This window comes from Prunus dulcis, unplaced genomic scaffold (assembly GCF_902201215.1).
Source record: "Prunus dulcis unplaced genomic scaffold, ALMONDv2, whole genome shotgun sequence".
Classification (NCBI taxonomy): domain Eukaryota; kingdom Viridiplantae; phylum Streptophyta; class Magnoliopsida; order Rosales; family Rosaceae; genus Prunus; species Prunus dulcis.
This window is the reverse complement of record NW_023010225.1, coordinates 8,807-30,303: the sequence shown is the minus strand read 5'-3', so window position 1 is coordinate 30,303 and position 21,497 is coordinate 8,807. Positions and strand designations below refer to the sequence as shown.

Sequence of the window (21,497 nt, the reverse complement as noted above, 5' to 3'; positions counted from 1 at the left end):
TGTTTATAAACAATGCGACTGAAATTGTATTCGAAATATTTTGAATCAGTATTTGAAATGGTGAGGCGGAGCCGTTCCCATGGCTCTAATCCGCGTGCTGCCTGGAATTACACTTGATAGGATAAAAATCAAGTCATTTGGAAAAAGTGCCCTCAAGAAATCAGTTTAAAAGCTGATCGGATGAGACTTGATAAACACAGGCTCGATACGGATTTGCTGAAGAACAGCCACTTGAGAGTTGAGAATTCACCATCTTACATTACACACGAAAAATACCTTTTAACTGTATAACAAAATGGATATGACCATCTTACCATGAATTCGATTAAAGGATGAACTGTTTGTTAAAGATGATCACTCCACATACAAAGACAAAACAAGTAAATAAAGATGGGGTATACATATGACTTTTAAACAGGAAAATCCACACCACATTGATGAAACCATAATATAAATGCTTCATTTCTTGTTGATGTTATCACAGTTAGTCTTCAATATCCTCAATCTAGATGTTCCATCTGCAAAACAAGGCGAAAGATTGAAGAACGCCAACGCTCACAAAACATTGTAGGTAGGACACCCAAAAGTTATAAGAAATGCTTTGGCATGACAATGCATCAGCGAAGCAGCAATCTTTATCAGAGCATTTCGTAATAATCAAGAAGATAATTGGTGATGGCTATAGACAAAGTAAACATTTTACAATGACATACCTTCCAAAGACCATCATTAAGATAATGCATGTTGTCAACTCCAATTCCCTTGTTGATATCTCTACTGCAAGCCAAGCAGAGGACTCAACTTCTTAAGTAACGCAATCAGCAACTAATAACTAAGCAGGCTTTGATACAATTATAACTTCACCATAGTATGAACTTCTACCACCCAAGTTTACAAAGAACAAGGGAAGGAACTTATAAAAGCTCCCAACAGACATGGCATGGAATACAATATGAGCACCAATAAACCTTCCCCTAAGGTTTGCATCTGTGCTATATTGACCATTCATCGCACTGAAGCCAACAATGAAACATTTAAGAATTTCTTTAATTTTTTAAATTTGCAAGCTTTATGTTCTGAGGTTGGTGAAAAGTTAGGCTCTATGTAGCATATAGCTTGTCCTCAATAGTCCAAGAATACCCCAGGCAATAAGCTATGAGAAGCAACTATATTTCTTCAAAAAAAAGAAACTTACATTTCTTTTGCTGACATTTTTGTGAAGCCAATGGCAAGAGCATGTTGCTTTCCTTCTGCCATTATTGCCTGAGAGTATTCGGTTTCACAGATAAGGCAATTATTTAAATCAACTCAACATAATATCTCAACAAATTTTTTTGTTCTAACATGAGTTTGCCATTACACTAATCATTAAAAAAAGGAAATAAAACTTATACCACAGGAGTCTCTGCAGCCACTGTGTCATCCAAAGCACCGCCGGGAGAAGTCAGACCTGGACACATTATGTTTGCACCAGCAAGAACAAACTTTATGGCACCCCTATCTACTTGCAACTTTTTCATTATATCTGGATCTGTAAAACCCAAAAAGGAACCCTTAGTGTTCTTGGATACAACTTTTTGGAAGGAAAAGTTCACTAACAAGATAGCTTTATTTATAAGAACAAAAAGGTAATCCACTGACAAGAAGAAAAAACAAAACAATAGTTGCAAAGAGATTCATAGATCAGAATTCAAAACAAAAGCACAAAGTTAGCTGTAAGTTCATAAATTCATATACAAAGACTTGTGGTAAGTTTTGAAATCATTCTCTCCTTTTTAATAAGGTACCCGGAACATAGTTGAATAGGATCTTCCAAGCATGAGAATCACTTAACCTGCAGGTCTTGCCTGAAGCTCACTTTTCTAGAGTAGCTGTATGATGGTCCACCTGCCTGGACTGTCAACCCCCACCCAAAATCCAAGGATGAAAATATCAACAGAGTTGTCCTTGGCTTTCCACTAGAGTAGGACTCATCTCAAATTCCAACTCCCCCAAGAATAGCAAGAAGTCCACAAAATAGCTGGTTTTCCCTTGTGATTTCATTCACCATTACATTACAATCTCATTAATGTTTCATTCAATCCTAAAATAGAAAATAGAAGCAACTCTTATGCTATAAGGAACAGTTAGGTATATATTGTTATTATAGAAAAAAAGGTTAAAATTTACTAGAAGTTGCTTTCTATTCATTCACTCCCAACACACCAGAATTTCAATAGAACAATACAAGAAGGAAGCATTAACTTCACAGTACAGAGTCATGACCATCAACAAATAAAGTGATAGACTAATAATTCTTGTAGAAAATATAATAACGAGAAACAACATATTGGTGGTTAAGAAATTCTTACATTGATGAAGGAGCCTTAGGGTAGGCATATATGGTCCATCACGAATGTTGAAAAATAGTGGCACGTTGTTTACCACAACTAAATTTAGATGGTTCTGACTGCAAAAAGTGGAGGTGGGGGACAATGTTAAATATACAGGATTACACATCATGAAACGAATACCTGAGTTAGAAGTAAAACCACAGAAGGAGGAGCAACAGAGCAACAAACCATTTAGCCACAATTAGAGGAGATTTTTTTGGTAGCAAATCTTCCAATGCTTGTTCGAGTCCGGGGTACTGCAATTGAATTTAATTTTGTGTTAAAGACAGACATAAAGTGTATTTAAAAGCATCAGCTAAATCCCTATAAATCTCTTACCTCATCGGCAATACTTTGGCGAATTTTGCGCTGGACAGATGCCTTAACTTGGTTTTGTGCAGACACCTCTTCAGAGGAAAATCTACAACATAGCACATATTATGGGTAATGGAGAAATGTTTTTGCTGATGCATATATGCAATCATATAACAAAATATTTCCCTTAACAGCGAAGACTTTGCAATTACAAACAGCTAGCACAAAGAAGACAAATTAATGAGAACCCTGACCATCCTCTTCAAATAATTAACCTCAAAATAAGTGGACTTCCAAGATTCACTATATAACAATATCTCATATACAGCAAAAAAAATCAACTTTGATGAGAAAGCTGAAGTTTTAGAAACCATATACAACCATTTCACGGTTGCTTAAAGCACAGAGAAGTAACGGCATCATTCAAACGCATACTCGCATCAAACCAAACTACAATGAAATTCAAGGCATAAATCGAAAACCAAAACCCACATAAAAACATAATCAACAATACCAAATCAAAACCAAATTAAAACAATCTGATTGTATTTTCATCGAACTAAACCAAACCCAGGAATCATATGTCTCAAATATCAACAAAGTAAACAAACAAAAGACATATACTTGGAAATACACACCCACATACACAATAATATCGACGAAAACATTTATATGCGCGTGCGCGCTCGTGTACAAAGCTTACTTTTTGAACATTCTGGAAAAATGGAGGCAAGAGAGAATCTAAGATCTTCAAGAGCAAGCAGAGAAAACCCTTTAAACTGGTGTTAAGGTCGAACAATACTGAAACTGGTTTGGGATCAGTTAAGCTCAGCTGCGCTCTAGGGCCCGCGTCGGTGTTAACTGTGCTTGAGCCACTCTGTCGGCCTTTTCACAGTGGGCTGGCCTGGAAGGAACAATATGGTCTGGGTAAGGCTCAAAATAATGGGCCATAGCGGCACTAGTGACTTTGACTAATTACCTTTTTGGTCATTTAATTTTACACGAAATTTCAATTTGGTAATTAAAACACAAATTTAGCCAAATTTGTCATTATATTACTCAGAGCTTACAATTTAAAGACTTAACGTTAGTTAAAGTCATGCAAATGTTACCCTCTTAGTGACTAATTTGGCTAAATTTTTTTCTCAGTGACCAAATTGGAATTTCATATAAAATTGAATGACTAAAAAAGTATTTATTCCTTTAATATATAAATTGTCCAAATAAGCACATATGCGTATTTGCTGACTACGCTTAAAATGTATTAAAACATTGCTATATATCAAAAGACCAAAACTTAAACATTAATAAGACAGCAATGATGTTTTCAAAGGAGAGAAGAGACCAAAACTTAAACATTCCTCTTCCACTCATCTGCAACCCTTTTTTCTCTTCCTCCCTCTTCTACTTACTTGCAACACGTACACCTACAAGTTGCGCGCTTAATATGTAAGGCCGATTGCCGTGAGAGAATAATAAGGAATACCACCTTTCTGTTAGAAAGAGTTGAACCGAGAAAATGAAAGATTGATGTCTGTATGTCGTCAGTGACAAACAGAAAACAGGTAGAAGAGGAGAAACAACAATAATAATAAATTAGAGCACGATAGAAATGGCAATAATGTTTGGCAAATTTTCGGAAGATATGGTGGTGCAAATGATGTCAAGATTGCCTCACAAGTCTTTGATGCGATTTAGATGCTTGAATAAGTCATGGAACAATCTAATTGTTGATGCGAAAAAGTGGTTCGGCACGTGTTTCGCCAACTCAGTGATATTATGCCTTCGGCAGGTGTCTAACTTTAGAAGGGTAAGTACCTGCAAAAGAACACGTTCGGTAAGACCTTGGGGTACCGGTGTGGTACCGGCCGAAGGCTCTCCGATGCTTTAGTAAGTACGGTTTTAGTAATGTTAGCTGACAGATCAAGCGGTAGCGTATCGTTGGTTTTTTTCTCCCTCTCCTTTTGAGGATAGGGATCTTCTTATATAGGCCTTGGGAGGCGTGCACTATGCTCATATTTTCGATGTGGGATTGTAGAAGCGGATTGTGAGCATGACACGTGTCCGGTAGAGTAATGATCAAAAAGGAACCGATCGGTAGGCACCATGCCGAAGGTCATCCGTGATCAATAACGATCCTGTCCACGTGTTTGGAGGTCATAGGTCTTTTATTCCGGGTATAAACACTAATGAGCAGCCCTAGCTTGGTGGCTAAGCATCTTTCCAATTCCAAGCTCAATGCCTCATCCACCACTTGCATTATTTTCAAGCGTCTCGTTATCCTTGAGGATGAAACAACACGGGTGAGCTCCAATATGACAGAACGGCCCCGTTATTCTCAACAATAATTAATATTTGCAACGACAATGCCAATAACCTTGTTCATCATTCTGTTGTTGAGGACATTCATGTTTCACTTCCGATGCGTGTAGATAGAACCTCATATGTTAGAACTTGTAGGCCACTGCGAAGGCATCATTTGTCTTTGACATCAGATTGATGTGGACCAGGGTTTTTTGTGCAATCCAGCAACCAGGGAATTCCGAATTCTTCCAAAGCCTTATCTTGCGCCGATTCTATATGTTTAAGAAACATCAGAATGCCTTGCCTTGGGATTGCCAAAAACATCAGAAATCCTTGACGCGGGGTTTGGTTATGATGACAAAGCAAAAGTGCACAAGGTTGTTAGAGTTTGTTAACCATGGTAGTAGAGACAGAGGAAGAAAAGAGTTTACTGGAAGTTTCTAAGAGCAGATGAGAAAACTGAATGATATTTCTTATTGAATCGTTGTACAGTACTATATATATATATATATATATACACATCTACTTAGTCTCTTTGCTTAATGAGTAAGTAACCGTGCTAACAGTTGATAGCTAAGCAAACCAACCTCCTAACAATTCTAACAGCTCTAACCAACTCTAACCATTGGGTAAACACCCCCCCTCAATCTCAGTTAGGGTGCCTAAACTGAGGTTGGTACAATGCTTAACAAATATTGGACTATGAAGCCCCTTAGTAAGAATATCTGCAACCTGATCATCAGTAGGAATGTATTGAACTAAGAAGTCTTTGCGTTGTACACGTTCTCGAACAAAATGGAAGTCGACATCCAAATGTTTGATACGAAAATGGAACATAGGATTAGAGCTGAGAGCTAACGCAGACATGTTATCACAAAACAACAGTGGAGGTTATGAGAGAAAGACATGAAGATCTGCAAGTATCTGACGAATCCAAGCTACTTCTGCTGAGGCATTAGCAAGAGCACGGTATTCAGCTTCAATGGAGCTACGAGAGATAGACCCCTGCTTCTTAGACTGCCATGAAATTAGATTGGAACCCAAGAAGACAACAAAACCTGTGGTTGATCGTCGAGTGGTAATGTCCCCAGCCCAATCTGCATCACTATATGCAGACAAAGAAACTGGAACAGAAGAAGAGTAAGTAAGACCATAGTGCAAAGTCCCTTGAATGTAGCGCAAAATCCTTTTAACCAACTGAAAGTGAACCTCTGTGGGATTGTTCATAAATTGGCAGACAGTATTAACAGAATAGGCAAGGTCTGGTCTTGTAAAAGTTAGGTATTGAAGAGCACCCACTATACTGCGGTATATTGATGGTTCCTTTAAAGGTTCACCATCTGTAGGAAGAACCTGTGTGTGAGGTTTAGAGGGAGTTGGGCAGGACCGACATGATTCCATCCCAGCCTTGACTAAAAGGTCTTTGGCATACTTCTGTTGACTGATAAACAGATCACCATTCGACTTATATGAAATCTGTAAGCCAAGAAAGAAGGCAAGGGGACCCAAGTCCTTGAGATCAAAAATTGAACCAAGATCTGTAATAACCTCTTGAATAACGTGAGAGTTTGAACCTGTGAGAATAATATCATCGACATAGAGCAATAATACAACAATAGCTGAATCTGAAATCTTCACAAACAGACTTGGATCACTATGTGACATTTTGAAACCAAGGGAAGGTAAGTAGCCTGTGAACTTGGCATTCCAGGCCCTTGGAGCTTGTTTCAAACCGTATAAAGACTTCTGTAATTTACACACATATTCAGGATGAGAAGAGTCTTCAAACCCCTGCGGTTGTTTCATGTAAACCTCTTCGTCAAGATCGCCATGGAGAAAGGCGTTCTTGACATCGAGCTGATGCAAAGACCAGCCATTAATAGAAGCCAAACTAAGAATAAGACGAACTGTGGTATGACGTACCACTGGACTGAAAGTTTCATCGTAGTCAAAGCCGGCCTCTTGACTAAACCCCTGTGCCACCAGCCGAGCTTTATAGCGAGAAACTGTCCCATCCGAATTTCTTTTGATCTTGTAAATCCACTTAGAGCCAACAATATTTGTATTTGCAGGGCGAGGTACCAAACACCATGTACCCTGCATGGTTAAGGCAGAAATCTCTTTCTCCATAGCCTTAATCCAGGCAGGAGAGAAAGAAGCCACACGAAATGTAGAAGGCTCATCAAGAGTAGTAGAATCATGCATAGAAGTAAAGCACTGATAATCCTCGAAAAATTTCTGTTGACACAGACCAGATTTAGACCTGGTAGTCATTGGATGTATGTTCCGAGAAGAAGAGAGACTAGAAGAAGAACCAGAATTGACATGACCAATAGGAGGCATATGCTCACCTGACGAAACTGGAAAAGAATCCGCCAGAGGCTGAACCGAAGAAGAAGAAGCATCTGGAGGAACGAGAGGCGATGGTGTAGCAGGAGAAAACTAGCTACGACTGGGAGAGGAGGAGGGATGATTGGGATGGGAAACAAGGTTCTCAGATGAAAGGACAAGAGTGGAAGGTAGATTAATGGATGGGAAACAAGGTTCTCAGATGAAAGGACAAGAGTGGAAGGTAGATTAATGGAAAGAGATGGAGACACAGAGGACATAATATTGGAGTGTAAAGTGCTGGGATGCTTGAAGGGATAAATAGACTCATCATGGATGACATGGCGAGAGATGACAAATCTTTGAGTAGAACAATTATAGCACAAAACACCCTTATAGCCCATAAGATATCCCATGAACACACAAGTAGCAGTGCGAGGTTGCAATTTATGAGAATTGGTCCCTCTTAAGCATGGATAAACAGCAGTCCCAAACACACGCAAATATCCGATATCAGGCAATTTTTGCATAAGCCGAAAATAAGGAGATTTATTGGTAAGAACCTTACTAGGCATCCGATTAATGAGATAAGCTGAATGTGCCATTGCATGAAACCAAAATTTGTCAAGCATAGAAGCTTCAGTCAAGAAAGTAATGGCAGTCTCTACAAAATGCAGATTTTTTCTTTCAGCAAGTCCATTTTGCTGAAGTGTATAAGGGCATGAGATTTGATGAACAATGCCATGAGTAGATAAAAAATCCTAAAACTGATGACTCATATATTCTCCCCCTCCATCACTTTGAAAGTACTTTACTGAGGCCTGAAAATGATTGATAATAAAGGCAAAAAATTTGCGAAACAGAGAGAACACCTCAGATTTGACACAAAGAGGATATAGCCACAAAAAACCAGTATATTCATCAATGAAGCTGACGACATATCGATAACCATCAACTGATTTACAATGTGCAGGCCCCCATACATCACTATGAATCCGTTAGAAAGGAGAAAATGCCTTATCATGCCTTGCAGAGAAAGGTAAATGATGCATTTTACCATTCAAGCAGTAAGAACACATCTGAGATATGGAATCTGAAACTACTGGGAGTTGTGCTTCCCTAAGCATGAGTTGAACAACCTCATTAGTAGGATGACCCAAATGCCTATGCCACAACGAGGAATGAATTTGTTGTCCAAGAAAAGCCATCTTTGGCTGCTTATTGTCTACATGAGTTGAAGAAGGGATAGAGCATGGGATGGGATATAGGCCATGGTCACTCTTGCCGTGGAACAGAACCCTGTTGGTGACTTTGTCCTGTATAGAAAACCCAAATTGATCAAAAATCATACGGCAATTATTATCCCGGCACAAGTGATACATAGACAAAAGATTGGCCGTAAGCTGGGGTACATGAAAAACAGAAGATAAAGATAGAGAGGAAGTTGTAGTGGGAATATGAGCTGAGCCAATATGATCAATGCGCAAACCTTCCCCATTTCCCACTCTGACTTGATCGAAAGAGGTGCAAGGGGAGGCAGAGTCCATGGTTGTCATATGAGGCACCATGTGATGACTTGCCCCACTATCTGCAATCCAAACAGCATCAGGAGAGAAAGAAGCCTGAGCAGCCAAGGCAGTGAGGGAGGCAGGTGGTGGAGAACCTTGATAAACATAGTTGGAGCGATGGTAACAATCTAGAGCCCCATGGCCCTTTTTGCCACAAATCTGACATTCAATTGTGGAAAAGGATCCGTGAGAAGAGGTATTCGAATTGCAAAAATAGCAATTGACTGCGATGTGACATCGCTTACTGCAGATCTGACACTCAGGAACAACACCACCACCAGACTTAGGAGGACCTTCAAACCTGCCTTGAAAACCACGACCAAAAGGTCTAGAGCCAGAGAATTTGCCTCGGCCACCGGGAGCATGAGAAGAAGATTGACCAAAAGGTTGCGAACTCATATAGGCAATATGAGGCATTGAAGGAGTTGGAGGAGTTGGAAGAAGACCATCACCATGACCAGAACCGGAGAAGGCATGGGAGAAAACAGAAGGAGAGGATTGACTTATCATGCCAACCATAGGCGCATGAGAAGAAAGCACACGTGCCTCAGCAGCTTGTTCAGCCGCAAGCAATTGATTGCAAAAGTCTTTGAAGGAAAACGAAGTGTCACGAGCAACCATGACTGTCCTAATCATATCATACTCAGAAGGAAGGCCATTCAAGTCTACAATCATCATATCATCGCCGGACACCGAAACACCAGCAATAGCGAGGTGATCGCGAATATGCTTGAGGTGAAGCAAGAACTTCTCAATTGACTCAGAGCCTTTCTGTGCAGTCTGAAGCTCGGTTTTGAGATGATTGATATGAGCACGAGAGACTGTGGCATATCGATCCGTCAAATTCATCCAGGCATCATGCGCCGTCTTGCAACTGATGACATATTCGAGCGCATCATCAGAAAGCGTGGCGATCAACAAGCTAAGAAGTGCCTTGTCGACCTGCACCCAGTCCTTGTAGGCTGCAGTGAGTTTAGAGGTGACACCTTCCTCATCCAAAATTGCGAATTTTGGAGGAGCAATGTTCGAGCCATCAAAATGGCCAAAGAGATCGTAGCCGTCCAGAACAGACTCAAGTTGATATCGCCACTTCAAGAAGTTATCATCTTTCAACCGGATTGTGATAAGACCAAGAATACCGTCAATCTTGAGATGTGAAGTCACCATGAAAGCAGGAGAGAGAGAAAGCACAGAAATTGCAGATCGAAGAATTTGAAGAAATTACAGAATTTTAGATCAGACACGAAGAATAAAAACGAAGAAATTGCAGAAGCGAGAGGTTGAAGAAAATTGCGAACTCGAAGAAAACGAAGACATAAACGAATTGCAGAATCAACAAAGGTGAAGGAATGGCAAAATCGCAGACGGTGCAGTAGGTGCAGAAATCAGAGGGAAGAAGAAAGGAGAGGGAAGAATAGGGTAGCGGAAGCAAAAGATTAGGCCCCGAGAACCACGAAGGGCTCTGATACCATGCTAACCATGGTAGTAGAGACAGAGGAAGAAAAGAGTTTACTGGAAGTTTCTAAGAGCAGATGAGAAAACTGAATGATATTTCTTACTGAATCGTTGTACAGTACAATATATATATATATATATACATCTACTTAGTCTCTTTGCTTAATGAGTAAGTAACCGTGCTAACAGCTGACAGCTAAGCAAACCAACCTCCTAACAATTCTAACAGCTCTAACCAACTCTAACCATTGGGTAAACAGAGTTAAATTTGTCTTGGCCGTGCCGGATCTCAATCTGATCCATTCAAGGGCAGAGCTTTACCCCTTGGATGCTGATTCTTGGAGAGAGATTGAGTGTGATACACAAGAAGCTCATATTCTTCCACATGTTTTCCAGACGTACTTGAACGGAATTTTTTATTGGTACGGGAGTGACACAAGAACTTCACTGGAAGTCATCATTTCATTTGATATGGCAGGCGAGAAATTTCATAAAATATCAGAACCAGATAGTTTCGATGATCTAGAGAGACAACAAGCTTGAAGGGATATAGTTAGTTAATTCTAGCTAGCTAAACTGATATTTTTCCAAAAAGGATGATGACATTTCATTGAATTTGTATGTCTTCGTAATTATTCCAAGTAGTAAATCCATTGTAAACTTTAATTTATTTCATCTCCCATGTTGTGTTTTGTTCTTTTTATTATTTATTATTTATTATTTATAACTTGTATAATCGACTTACAAAAGAAAGTTTTCAATGTGAATACAATTAGTTTCGATCACAGGAGGCAACAAGCTTGAGGGTGTAGATATATAATTCTAGCAATTTAATTTCTCACATTTTTTTTTGGGAGACTTTGGAAAAAACCAAAGGAGAGAGAAAATTTTTAAAAGAAGCCAAAATGGACAAAATTGCCCTTATTTATTTTTTGATTTCTTAAAGAATCATTTACATTTGCATGTCTTTGGTTTGAAAGTTGAGAGGTTTTTCTGTCTTTTTTGAAAAAGCTTTGGCTTTTTCCAAAAGTGAAAGTTTTTTTATGGGCAAAACCTAAATTTACTTTTTTTTTTTTCTCTCTTGTCCAAAAGCTTGATAAAAGATGTACCAATAAGGATGAAATTCTGTTGAGAAATTTTTGTATGTTCAATAGGATGAGTACCAGAACATACAAAAATTTCTCATCCAATACGATGAGTACTTGTAGCCTGAATCTTTCAATTTTGTATGTTAATTATTACCTGAGAGTTAGCGGGTGTTTCTGGGGATGGTTGCATTTTCTTGAGACATGTCATGTGTCCATGGACTTTAAAGCCTTAACCGCAATGGCAGCATCAGGAAGTCATTTCTGGAGCTCTAACATTCCATGTGGCCATTGACTTTGGCAGTTTGACATCTTAGTCTGAATAGCATAAAAGAAATCACTACTATAACCCTAATATTAGAATGATTTTCCACCACAAAAGCTAATTTTTAATCGGTTTGAAAACTATACTAGTTTGTTCTAAAAGATAGGATGCTTCCAATTGGAACTTTTTTTTATCACCATATGCACAAAAGTTAAGTTAATTAGGGCGCAGATAGATGAATTGCACAACCAACCTTTTCTTATATAGCAATTATACACCCAACTTTAAAGTTGTAGTGTTTTCAAGTTGACAGAGCACGTTGAAGACGATCACAGATGCTCAAAACTCTTTGACATGTCATGTGATTGATACTCCTAAAAATAGATATGCTCATAAACATTAGAAAAAGTCAAATATCTTAAGGGGGAACAAAAGTTATCTGGTGGTGAAGAAATTATAACGAAAGTTAATAGTAAAAACTCTACACCGTTAAACCAAGTAAAACAGAAGGGAAAACTATTAAAAGAAAGTCACATATATCACAAACCACGTAACCATCTCTTTTCTGGTCAGCAGATCATCAATATGGAAATCTTCCTGCTTCTCCCTTAATCAAGTTCTCTCACTCATTTCGCAGAACTCAAATCCATATTAATTAGCTGTTAATCTCTAAGTACGTACCATCAAAACATATATTTCTATCCCTCGTTGTTCAATCATTAGGGTTTAAATTTTGCAAGATGTGGGAAGAGATGGCGTTGCGCCATATTCTACCAAGATTGCCTTCAAAATCTCTAATGCATCATCTCTCTAATTCGATGCAGAGCAAACTGTCTACCTGCGTCCTTTTCAGTCGTTTTGTCCAGAGCGACGCTAACAGTGATGAGAAGGAACTTGCATTCTCCTTCCTTTATCTCCGAAATGATTATGATGATGATGAGCATAACGTCAATTTTGTTGTTGAGGACATCAAGTTTCCACTTTCTTCGGGACGATTTATTGGGCTCGAGGATGTAGAATCTCCAAGTATTTTAGGCCATTGTAATGGGATAGTTTGTCTAAGTCCTTGTAGTGACAACCTTGTTTTATGCAATCCAGCAATCAAGGAAATCAAACTTCTACCCAAATCAGGTCTTCCAGATTGGTGGGGATGTGCTGTAGGGTTTGGATATGATCCCAAATCTAAAGATTACAAAGTCAGTAGAATTGCATCTTATCAGGCGGAAATTGATGGTCTTATTCCTCCTCCTAGAGTTGAAATATACACCCTCAGTACTGATTCATGGCGAGAGATCAGGAATAATTCTTTAGAAACAGATACTACTTGCTTTTTTCCTGATTATTTCCAGATGTACTTCCAAGGAATTTGTTATTGGGTGGGGTATGAGCAACCAAAACAATCTGTGGAATACGAGGACGAGGAACAGAAGCCAATGGTCATTTTCTTCGACACGGGTGATGAAATATTTCATAATCTATTATTTCCTGATAGTTTTTATATGTATGAGGAAGGATCATCTTATGCGTATGAAATGTCTTATCTTATGTATTGTGATCTGCGCATTATACTGTGGAATGGATCTATTGCTCTTTTTGGATTTAATCGTTTTAGTGTATTTCCTGACTCCTATGGAGTTTGGGTGTTGGATGACTTTGACGGTGCTAAGGGTTCTTGGACAAAACACTTAACTTTTGAGCCATTGATGGGCATTAAGAGGGTATTGGAATTTTGGAGGACTGACGAGATTCTTATGGTTACCGAAGATGGAGATGTAGTAACTTTCAACCTTGCAACTGAGAAGCTTAAGAATCTTCCCATGAATAGCTTATCTGATTTCGAAACTATTGTGTATGTGAATAGCTTAGTTTCAAGTGAAAGGTGTATCACATGTGCTAGCAACAACTAGAGTGAAAGGTGTATGAACATTCCTCAACATTTCATAGATAACATATACAATATGGCTACTATGACACAAAATGGATAATGTGAGGAAAAAATTTCCCCACATTAGGCAAAATTATGTCGCAGTTACATTTTTTTTGTTGAGAAATTCTATGATTGCATTCATAATTCAGCCAAAAAAGCCACTAGCCACAAAAGGGCCATTACAATAACGGAGTGGTCTAATATCAAAATTAAGACAATTTGGTGTGTCTCCACTAACGATCAGGCAGGATCGAAAAACTCTGTCATAGGCATCCCAACTAAGATTACAAACTTAGAATAATAAAAAAGAGATAAAACTTGAAAAAACCAAGCTATAACAATACAAATAAAACTCTCACAAATGAGAGATGAAAAGCTCTCACAGATGAGAGATGAAAAACTCTCACAAAAAGAGAGGTGAAAACTACACAGAGAACCCAAAGAGTCTCTGCAACTTATTCCAAACATCAAGAAATTGCAAAAAAGATGGTGGTGGAGATTCGACGCCGAAATGCAGGTGAAGATTCGACGCTGAGCAGTAGCTGCCTATAATGGTTGGATGAAAATCATAACAAAACATAGATAACCCTTTGTCTTTGAAAATGGGGGAAGAGGTGAAAGGAGGAAGAGAAGAGGGGAGAGGGGGGAAGAACAATGGCTTCTTCCCCTCTCAAAGTGGAAAAAGCTTTAAGAGTGTTTTTTGGGAGAAAGGGAGCTAGGGTTTTTGGTACTACGATGGCAGCATGTCGCAGTTACGTTTAAGTGACGAATTTTTAGCATCACAAGAGTCGTCACATGACCCCCTTCACCAGAGATCAAATGTGACGACTATAACTAAGCGTCATATACACTATTTTGTGACGATAAATGAATATGTAACTTTTAACAATATGTGATTTCTCCATTTTTGTCACAATATTCTGTTTTTGACGTATAAGTATACGTCACTTACTTCATTATTTGACGCTGGACAAGTTATCACATTGTTCAATATGTGATGCTTTAGAAATTGTCACCTCGTTTCAAATATGACATAATAATTCGTCATATTTTGTAATTATTATGCTAGAAAATTCATCACAATTAATAATATGTGATCTTAATCATCTTTAATCACGATGGATATATATTTGGTCGAAATAAATATACAACTTGGTTTTTTTTTTTTTTTTTTTTTTTATATAAAAGTTGTAGCATGAAGAATATAAAAGTACTTCATATCATAAATAGATAATATTCATACATGAGTTGATATATCCAGTATTTCCTTCATAAAAGGATATCCAAAGTTGTAAACATCTTGATATCCAAAATAATACCAAGCACAACACTAGTGTTTTCACCAAAACATGCTCTCGATATGACCTCAAAAGATCAAAATAAAAATGGACAGCAAAATGAGATCAGTAGGTAAACAAGTGAATATCAACCTAAGTTGTTGGGGATGACAATATATATATATATATATATAATATAGTAAATGTAAGACAGTAACACTTTCTCTCAGCCTAAGGCTAATGTAGGAGGACCTAGATTTTAACATTCCTAGGTTACAAGTTACAACAGATCCTTACGTTCATATTTCTTAAAGTTGGTTTAATTGGTTTCGAGCTGTCATTAACATTTTTCTTATTATTGTTGAGTTCAAGTTTTATCTTTTTTTGAGAAGGAGAAATTCATTCATAAAACCACAGACGTACAAAAAGCAATATGATACAGTGTGGCCTCGTTAAAACCTTACTAGGACAACTTCATGGGACAAATCTAAGGGGAGGAAAGAGTACCACACATGTTATGGTCTAATAAGATTGTCCAATTCCGGTCACTTTGGACCATTATAATAAAAGAACAAGTCAAAAATAAAACCTAACACAAAGACCTCCGACGAGAACCGCAACTAGAGACCAACACAGTAGACCCACATGATAGGACCGTAGAAACCCCAAATAGTAAACCCACAGGAGAGGACCGCAAAACATCCCAATTGTCAAAAGAAGCCTTCTATGAGCAAAATCATAGTCATTTGACACATATACAAACTGTAAGTCATACCATAGCAGAAACCAGGAGAGAACACGGAGGACGAACACAGAAACAACAGTAAAAAGACCCATGAGAAGTACTCCACTTCAACTCAGAACCTGGCAAAGAAAACCTCATATGACCAAGCATAGTTCTTCGGTCGGCGCAAAGTAAAGGAGAGCACCACATCCCAACAACTACCACCAGCGTCGCTACTGCTGCCACCGTTAAAACAAAGACAGAACATCAGCCACAAATTATTACAACTCTCCCAAGGAGAGACACAATCCAGCGTCACTACTGTTGCCATCGCTGAGACAAAGACAACACCAGTCACCTGGAACACTGCAAAAACTACCAAACAAAACAAACAGACAAACAGACCTAGATCCAAACAGACCTAGACTATCTGGGGAGGGGAAGGGGAGGAGAAGAGGGGATAAGAGGAAAGGAAAATATGGGAGACAAAGAAAGGGGCAGTGGCCACCTCCCCTCCCCCTGTAGCTTCCTCACTGTTGGGTTGTTAGCAAGGAGAAAGAGTTCAAGTTTTATCTTACTTTCCTTTAAATTAATGTTTTCAACTTTATTTATTTCCATAATGTGTTTTTCATGGACTATTTGCGAAGTTATGGGATGCTACAAGTTATTATACATTGTTGTTCTTGTTCATTGTCATATATGATTTGTTTGTGCAAATAATATCGCGGGAGAATATTCGCTTCTAGATCCTTCAACCTTCGATCTTCCTTCTCTCTTTTGCTTGTTTTCTGTAAAAAAAGACTAGAGTAAATAGACCACACCCTGGGGGTGTTAGTCAAAGGCCCTCCGATGCCTAAGTTAGTTCGAGTGTTTGTAGGAAAACAATAGCTAAGCAAAGGGTACGGAGTTGTATGTATGGTGTGAACCGGGCGGCCAGAGCCGTGTGTGATGGCCGGAGCCGTGTGGAGAAAATATGGAGAGTGGAGAAGGAGAGAGAGAGCTTCTAATATTTTTCTCGAGTATTAGGAGTATGTTTAGATATAGGTTTAGATGTACCTTGAATGATGAATGAGGTCGTCTATTTATAGGAGCCTCAAGGCTAGGGTTTCGTAGAGAATATGCTGAGTTTATTCTTTAACCAAATTTGTAGGGATCGAGTCAGACTTAGATAATATATGAATTAAATAATATTATCTCCTTTTATGAAGATAATATTTGAATTAATGATATTATCTTCTCTTTATTAGGATAATATATGAATTAATGACATTATCTTATTAAATAAAGACAATATCATATTAATTAAGATATTTATCCCAATTAATTAATTAGCCAGATAAATTGGTTCAATTAATTAATGTAAGAGATAATCTTCTTTTTCACGTGGCGTGCTGTGATTGGAGATGAAAATATTTGCTCCCACAAATGCCCCATAGCTTCTGCATGGCGCTTGTGTGGCATGTAGGAGATGAAATTATTATTTTTGGGCTCTCCAACTGTGTCTAGGCTTTATTATGTGAGTTGGACTCTTTTTGCAGATCGGATTCCCAATTGGTGTAGGCTTCTGACTGTTCTTAGAGTTGGATTCCTAATAGGAATGAGCTTGCGATTCCTTCTTGACCTGGGTTGTCCAACTTGTATAAATACAGGGCTTCTCTTCACTCTTTCTCACATCGCGAATTAACTTCTCTACTTTCTAGCTTGAGAAAGATCTTGGAGAATTTGTACTGCTTGTAGAAGAGAGGAGTTACCTTGCATCCCAAGGTAAATTGAGCATGTATATTTTTTCTTTGTCTTCTCTTTTTCGCGACGAGGACCAGCTGGGTGGGACTTGGCTGGTTGACGTTATGACGGGCAGCCAAAGACGGTTAGAGTGGCGGTGGCCGCTGGTTGCTACTGAGTGAGTATCGGGAGAAAGTTGGTGGTCTAACCCCCTGCCCAGGGTGTTGAGAGATGAAAGTAGAATGGTTTGGACTCTGATGATCCTCTAAAATGAAGGCTGATGTCAAGTCTTCAAGAAATGAAGCTGCGACTTTGTTGGCGAATTATGTGTCCTTGTTGAGGAAGAAGCCAAGGATCTATTCTGCTAAGAAGACTTAAGTAAGAGTTGTTCCTCCGTAATCAGCTAGAGTCAAACATCTCATTGGTGCATATAGAAAGAAGATATGCGGTATGCGCAATATCAGGGATGTTCCACTCACGCCTCCTGCAGACAAACTTGGAGACCATGATCTGCTTCGTGAAGTGGTTCGTTCGTGATCTAGTTCACTTGCTGGGAGGCAAAGAGATGCAGATATTCTTTTCCAAAGTTCGGGTCTTTCGCACCAATCAAAGGATGGAGGTCGAACTGGGAGGTCATCTCATCTACCCAACCATCATGATCCAACTGTTAAGTGATGAGCAATCAAGCTTGGAGTTGATTCGTCGTCATTGACTCCTTTGGCGGTGAGGATGGCAGCGGCCAAGAAGGCGAGAAAGTCATCTGCCCGGGCGAAAGGTTGTGCAACATTAGAGGCAGATTTCAAGGTGGACAAGTCCAGCCTTGCAGGGGATGCAGGTGTGTCTGATCTGCTGAAGACGAACTTCCTGTCAAGCCCATCTGCTTGCTTCAAGTTGGTTGATCATATCAATCAGGCTGGCGATCTTGATACATTTTGAAGTCTTTCCTTGGAAAAACAAAGGAAAGCAACATTTCATCTGCTTCAAAAAAGAGGTGGTGGCAGATGTCGCAGATCAGGCAGTTGGAGCTGCTAAGAGCGTGGCTGATCAGGCAAATGCGAAAGAGACTGCAGATCAGGGATCTCCTGCTGGCTTCTTAGAGTAAATGAAGATTCATTTATTTCTTTTCAGCTTTTGTAGTATGCTATTTGTTTAGAATAATTGGTCTTATTTGACCATCTTCTTTTTGTTGAACTTGGTCGGTTGGTCACTTTGCTATGGAAATTTCAGTCTTTATTTTTCAACTTCAATTTGTCTTGTGAATTGCTTGAGTAACCGGCTAGTGTCTTGGATGTACATTTCCCTTAGGATTTTGGCAAAAGCTAGGGTCCTCCTTGAAAGACTCCGGGCGTGTTTTGCATTTTCCAGAAAAACGCTTAAGACGCTTCTGGTCGCTGCCCTGCGTCTTCCTTAGGACGCCGCTTATGGACAACTGTATGACTATCCTGCCCCCCTTTAGAAACGGATAGGAACCTAGATACCTCCCTTAGGAAATTCCTGGTGCACCGGCTCCCTTAGAACGCTGCTTTGTGGGCTGCGTCTCCCAAAGGACGCTTTTGGTCGTTGCCCTGCGTCTCCCTTAGGACTCTTTTTATGGGCAATTGTTTGACTATCCTGCTCCCCTTGGGAAACGGATAGGAACCTGGATATTTCCTGCGGGAAGCATGGTGACCTCCTTTTAAGAAACTCCTAGCGCACCCTGCGTCTCTCTTAGGACGCTGCTTTGCGGGCTGCGTCTCCCAAATGATGTTTCTGGTCGTCGCCCTGGGTCTCCCTAAGGGCGCTTTTTATGGGCAACTGTATGACTATCCTGCCCCCCTTAGGAAATAGATAGGAACCTGGATATTTCCTTAGGAAATTCCTAGCGCACCCTGCGTCTCCCTTAGGACTCTTCTTTGCGGGCTGCGTCTCCCGAATGACGCTTCTGGTCGCCCTGCGTCTCCCTTAGGAAGTTTTTTTATGGGCAACTGTTTGACTATCTTGCCTCCTTTAGGAAACGGATGGGAACCTGGATACTTCCCGCAAGAAGCATGGAGACCTCCTTTTAAGAAATTCCTGGCACAGGCGTACCCTGCGTCTCCCTTAGGATGCTGCTTTGCGGGCTGCGTCACCCGAAGGACGTTTCTGGTGGTCGCCCTGCGTCTCCCTTAGGACGCTGCTTATGAGCAACTGTGTGACTATCTCTTTATTCTTAGGAAATGGATAGGAACCTGGATACTTCCCTTAGGAAATTCCTGGCGCACCCTACGTCTCCCTTAGAACCCTTCTTTGCGGGCTGCGTTTCCCTTAGGACGTTTATAGTCGTCGCCCTGTGTCTCCCGAAGAACGCTGCTTATGAGCAACTATGTATTTTTTTTTTAAGAAGGCGGTGATCTACTTGTCGATGAATTGTGAGCCATTGTCGGTAACTAGTGATTGTGGGCAGCCAAACCAGCAGATAATGTTTCTCTAGATAAATCGTTCAACATCTGCTTCTTTAGTAGAGGATAGAGCTTCGGCCTCAATTCATTTAGTAAATTAATCAGTGGCGACGATCATCATTTCTTTTTTTGGCAGGTGCCGGTGGCATGGGGACTACTAAGTCGATGGCACATTGCATGAAAGGCCACAGACTGTTCTGCGGATGGTAGACTTCGGCAGGAAGATTAGGAACTGGTTTGTACCGTTAGCAGCGATCACATCTTTTGACATATTCAGTAGAGTCATGGAGCATAGTAGGCCATAAATGTAATAACCCAAACCCAAAATTCATAACTAATGAATAATTTATTTTGAGAAAAGACAATTTTGCCCTTGGAATATTTTATTAAGGAAAAGTTGACTTTTTGACCGAGAAGGAATTTGACAATTCTACAGACACCGTTGCGCAGAGCACGATGAAATGAGTTCATAGACACGTAGTGAGCCCGAATCGGAGTTGTAACGAGAGAGTTATGGTCAAAAGAAACTCAGTGGCAAAATCATAAATTTTTCGAAGTTGGTTTTTATAAAAACCAGCTTTCTCTCTCTCCCTCTCTCTCTCCCGCGACCTCTCCCGTGTCCTCCACCTTCTCTCCTTCACAACTCCGGCCACCGGCCACGGCTGTGGAAGGGGCCGGTACCAAAACGACCGGGACGACGTCCTCTTTCAATCTCAGCCACCTCCCGCCGCGGATTCACCGGAATTTGGAGAAGAAGCGGCCGACATCGTCCGAACTTCACAACCGCCGATCTCCCTCCTTAGGCCACCATTTCCATCTACCCAGGTATGGATTTTGAACCTCTCGAGCTATTCTAGCTGCCTGTTGGGTAGGAATTGATTGATTCTCAGTGCAGCTATTGGATTTTTGAGCTTGAAGTTTCGGTCGATTTTCGGCCTCCGTGATCGGCCACTTCCGGTTAGTTTTTGGGGTAGGTTCAAGAACAAAAGTGGTTCCAAATATGGTGTTGTACCTAGGGTAGGAGTTTGGAGCCGTGGTTTTAACTTTTTCCGGCGAGGTGTAATCGCTTTGGACACCCATCGCTGCCGACGCGTGCAGCGGCGCGTGGGTGAGGGTAGTGCAGTGGCACTGTGTCTTGTTACGATCCTCAGGTTGTCACGAGCGCGTAGGATTTTGCGGATCTCAATTTGGATACCGTTTGAGCCTCGAACGGATTTTCCATATTGTGCGATTTTCGGGTTCAATACTGTTGAGCCGTTGGATCGTACTCAATTTCAGATATGTTGTTCTAGATAATTTCAGAATCGTGTAGGATTCAACGGATCGTGAATCGGAGTCCCGGATACTCCGAAATCGCGAACCCTGGGGCTAGGGTTTAGAAATTATGCGATTACACGATCGTGGTCAATCCGATCGTCCGATTCAGACCAGACTTGCAGGATTTGGTTATTTAAATGTGAGGAACCTATAGGAACTCTCAGATTGGTAATTGGATGTCGTGGACCCCACGAGGTCCGTATTGACCGATATGGAAGTTTATCGCTTAGTGAAGTCTCGGGTCTTTTCAGACAGTTCTAAACATCTGAAATGCTTAAGTGGGCATAAGAATGACTTTAAGTTAGTTTATTTAATTAAATACTTATATCGAGCAGTTTATTTAATTAAATATTCATTGTGGTTTAATCAGGCACCCGGGGCCAGGCAGACCAGCAGGAGGGACCTTCAGGAGGTCTAGCTA

At 40.0% G+C, this 21,497-nt stretch overlaps 3 protein-coding genes across 4 annotated transcripts; 2 read left to right on the top strand and 1 right to left on the bottom strand.

Annotated features, from left to right (window-relative positions):
• Positions 1-164: 164 nt before the first annotated feature.
• LOC117613238 (malignant T-cell-amplified sequence 1-A-like) lies at positions 165-3,594 on the bottom strand. Of its 2 annotated transcripts, XM_034341863.1 has the most exons (10): positions 3,391-3,594; positions 2,712-2,793; positions 2,562-2,629; positions 2,352-2,449; positions 1,940-2,030; positions 1,835-1,863; positions 1,395-1,531; positions 1,196-1,263; positions 714-777; positions 165-518 (listed from the first exon to the last, which is right to left on the bottom strand). In XM_034341863.1, exons 1-10 carry the CDS (start codon positions 3,399-3,401, stop codon positions 501-503), a joined length of 666 nt encoding a protein of 221 aa, XP_034197754.1. In that variant the 5' UTR covers positions 3,402-3,594; the 3' UTR covers positions 165-500. The 2 variants fall into 2 exon arrangements, with proteins under 2 accessions (XP_034197754.1, XP_034197755.1); XM_034341864.1 differs by lacking the exons at positions 1,835-1,863; positions 1,940-2,030 and having other exon boundaries at positions 3,391-3,593.
• A 705-nt stretch (positions 3,595-4,299) lies between these two features.
• Positions 4,300-5,187, top strand: LOC117613237 (F-box protein At3g49450-like). The gene is made up of 3 exons (XM_034341862.1): positions 4,300-4,430; positions 4,882-4,963; positions 4,996-5,187. Exons 1-3 carry the CDS (start codon positions 4,300-4,302, stop codon positions 5,185-5,187), a joined length of 405 nt encoding a protein of 134 aa, XP_034197753.1.
• Positions 5,188-12,330: 7,143 nt separating this feature from the next.
• On the top strand, positions 12,331-13,599 carry LOC117613236 (F-box protein CPR1-like). The gene has a single exon (XM_034341861.1). The coding sequence runs from the start codon at positions 12,433-12,435 to the stop codon at positions 13,597-13,599; it is 1,167 nt and encodes a 388-aa protein (XP_034197752.1). The 5' UTR covers positions 12,331-12,432.
• The last annotated feature ends 7,898 nt before the right edge of the window (positions 13,600-21,497 follow it).

Excerpts from the sequence above, each read along its gene's own strand:
- LOC117613238 (XM_034341863.1), bottom strand. Across the intron at positions 2,450-2,561 it reads CCTCTAATTGTGGCTAAATG|TCAGAACCATCTAAATTTAG; the intron begins GTTTGTTGCTCT and ends CACTTTTTGCAG. Across the intron at positions 778-1,195 it reads AAAATGTCAGCAAAAGAAAT|TAGAGATATCAACAAGGGAA; the intron begins GTAAGTTTCTTT and ends CTTGGCTTGCAG.
- LOC117613237 (XM_034341862.1), top strand. The coding sequence starts at position 4,300 with ATGGCAATAATGTTTGGCAAATTTTCGGAAGATATGGTGGTGCAAATG. Across the intron at positions 4,431-4,881 it reads CTAATTGTTGATGCGAAAAA|CAGCCCTAGCTTGGTGGCTA; the intron begins GTGGTTCGGCAC and ends AACACTAATGAG. Across the intron at positions 4,964-4,995 it reads GCATTATTTTCAAGCGTCTC|CTCCAATATGACAGAACGGC; the intron begins GTTATCCTTGAG and ends AACACGGGTGAG.
- LOC117613236 (XM_034341861.1), top strand. The coding sequence starts at position 12,433 with ATGTGGGAAGAGATGGCGTTGCGCCATATTCTACCAAGATTGCCTTCA.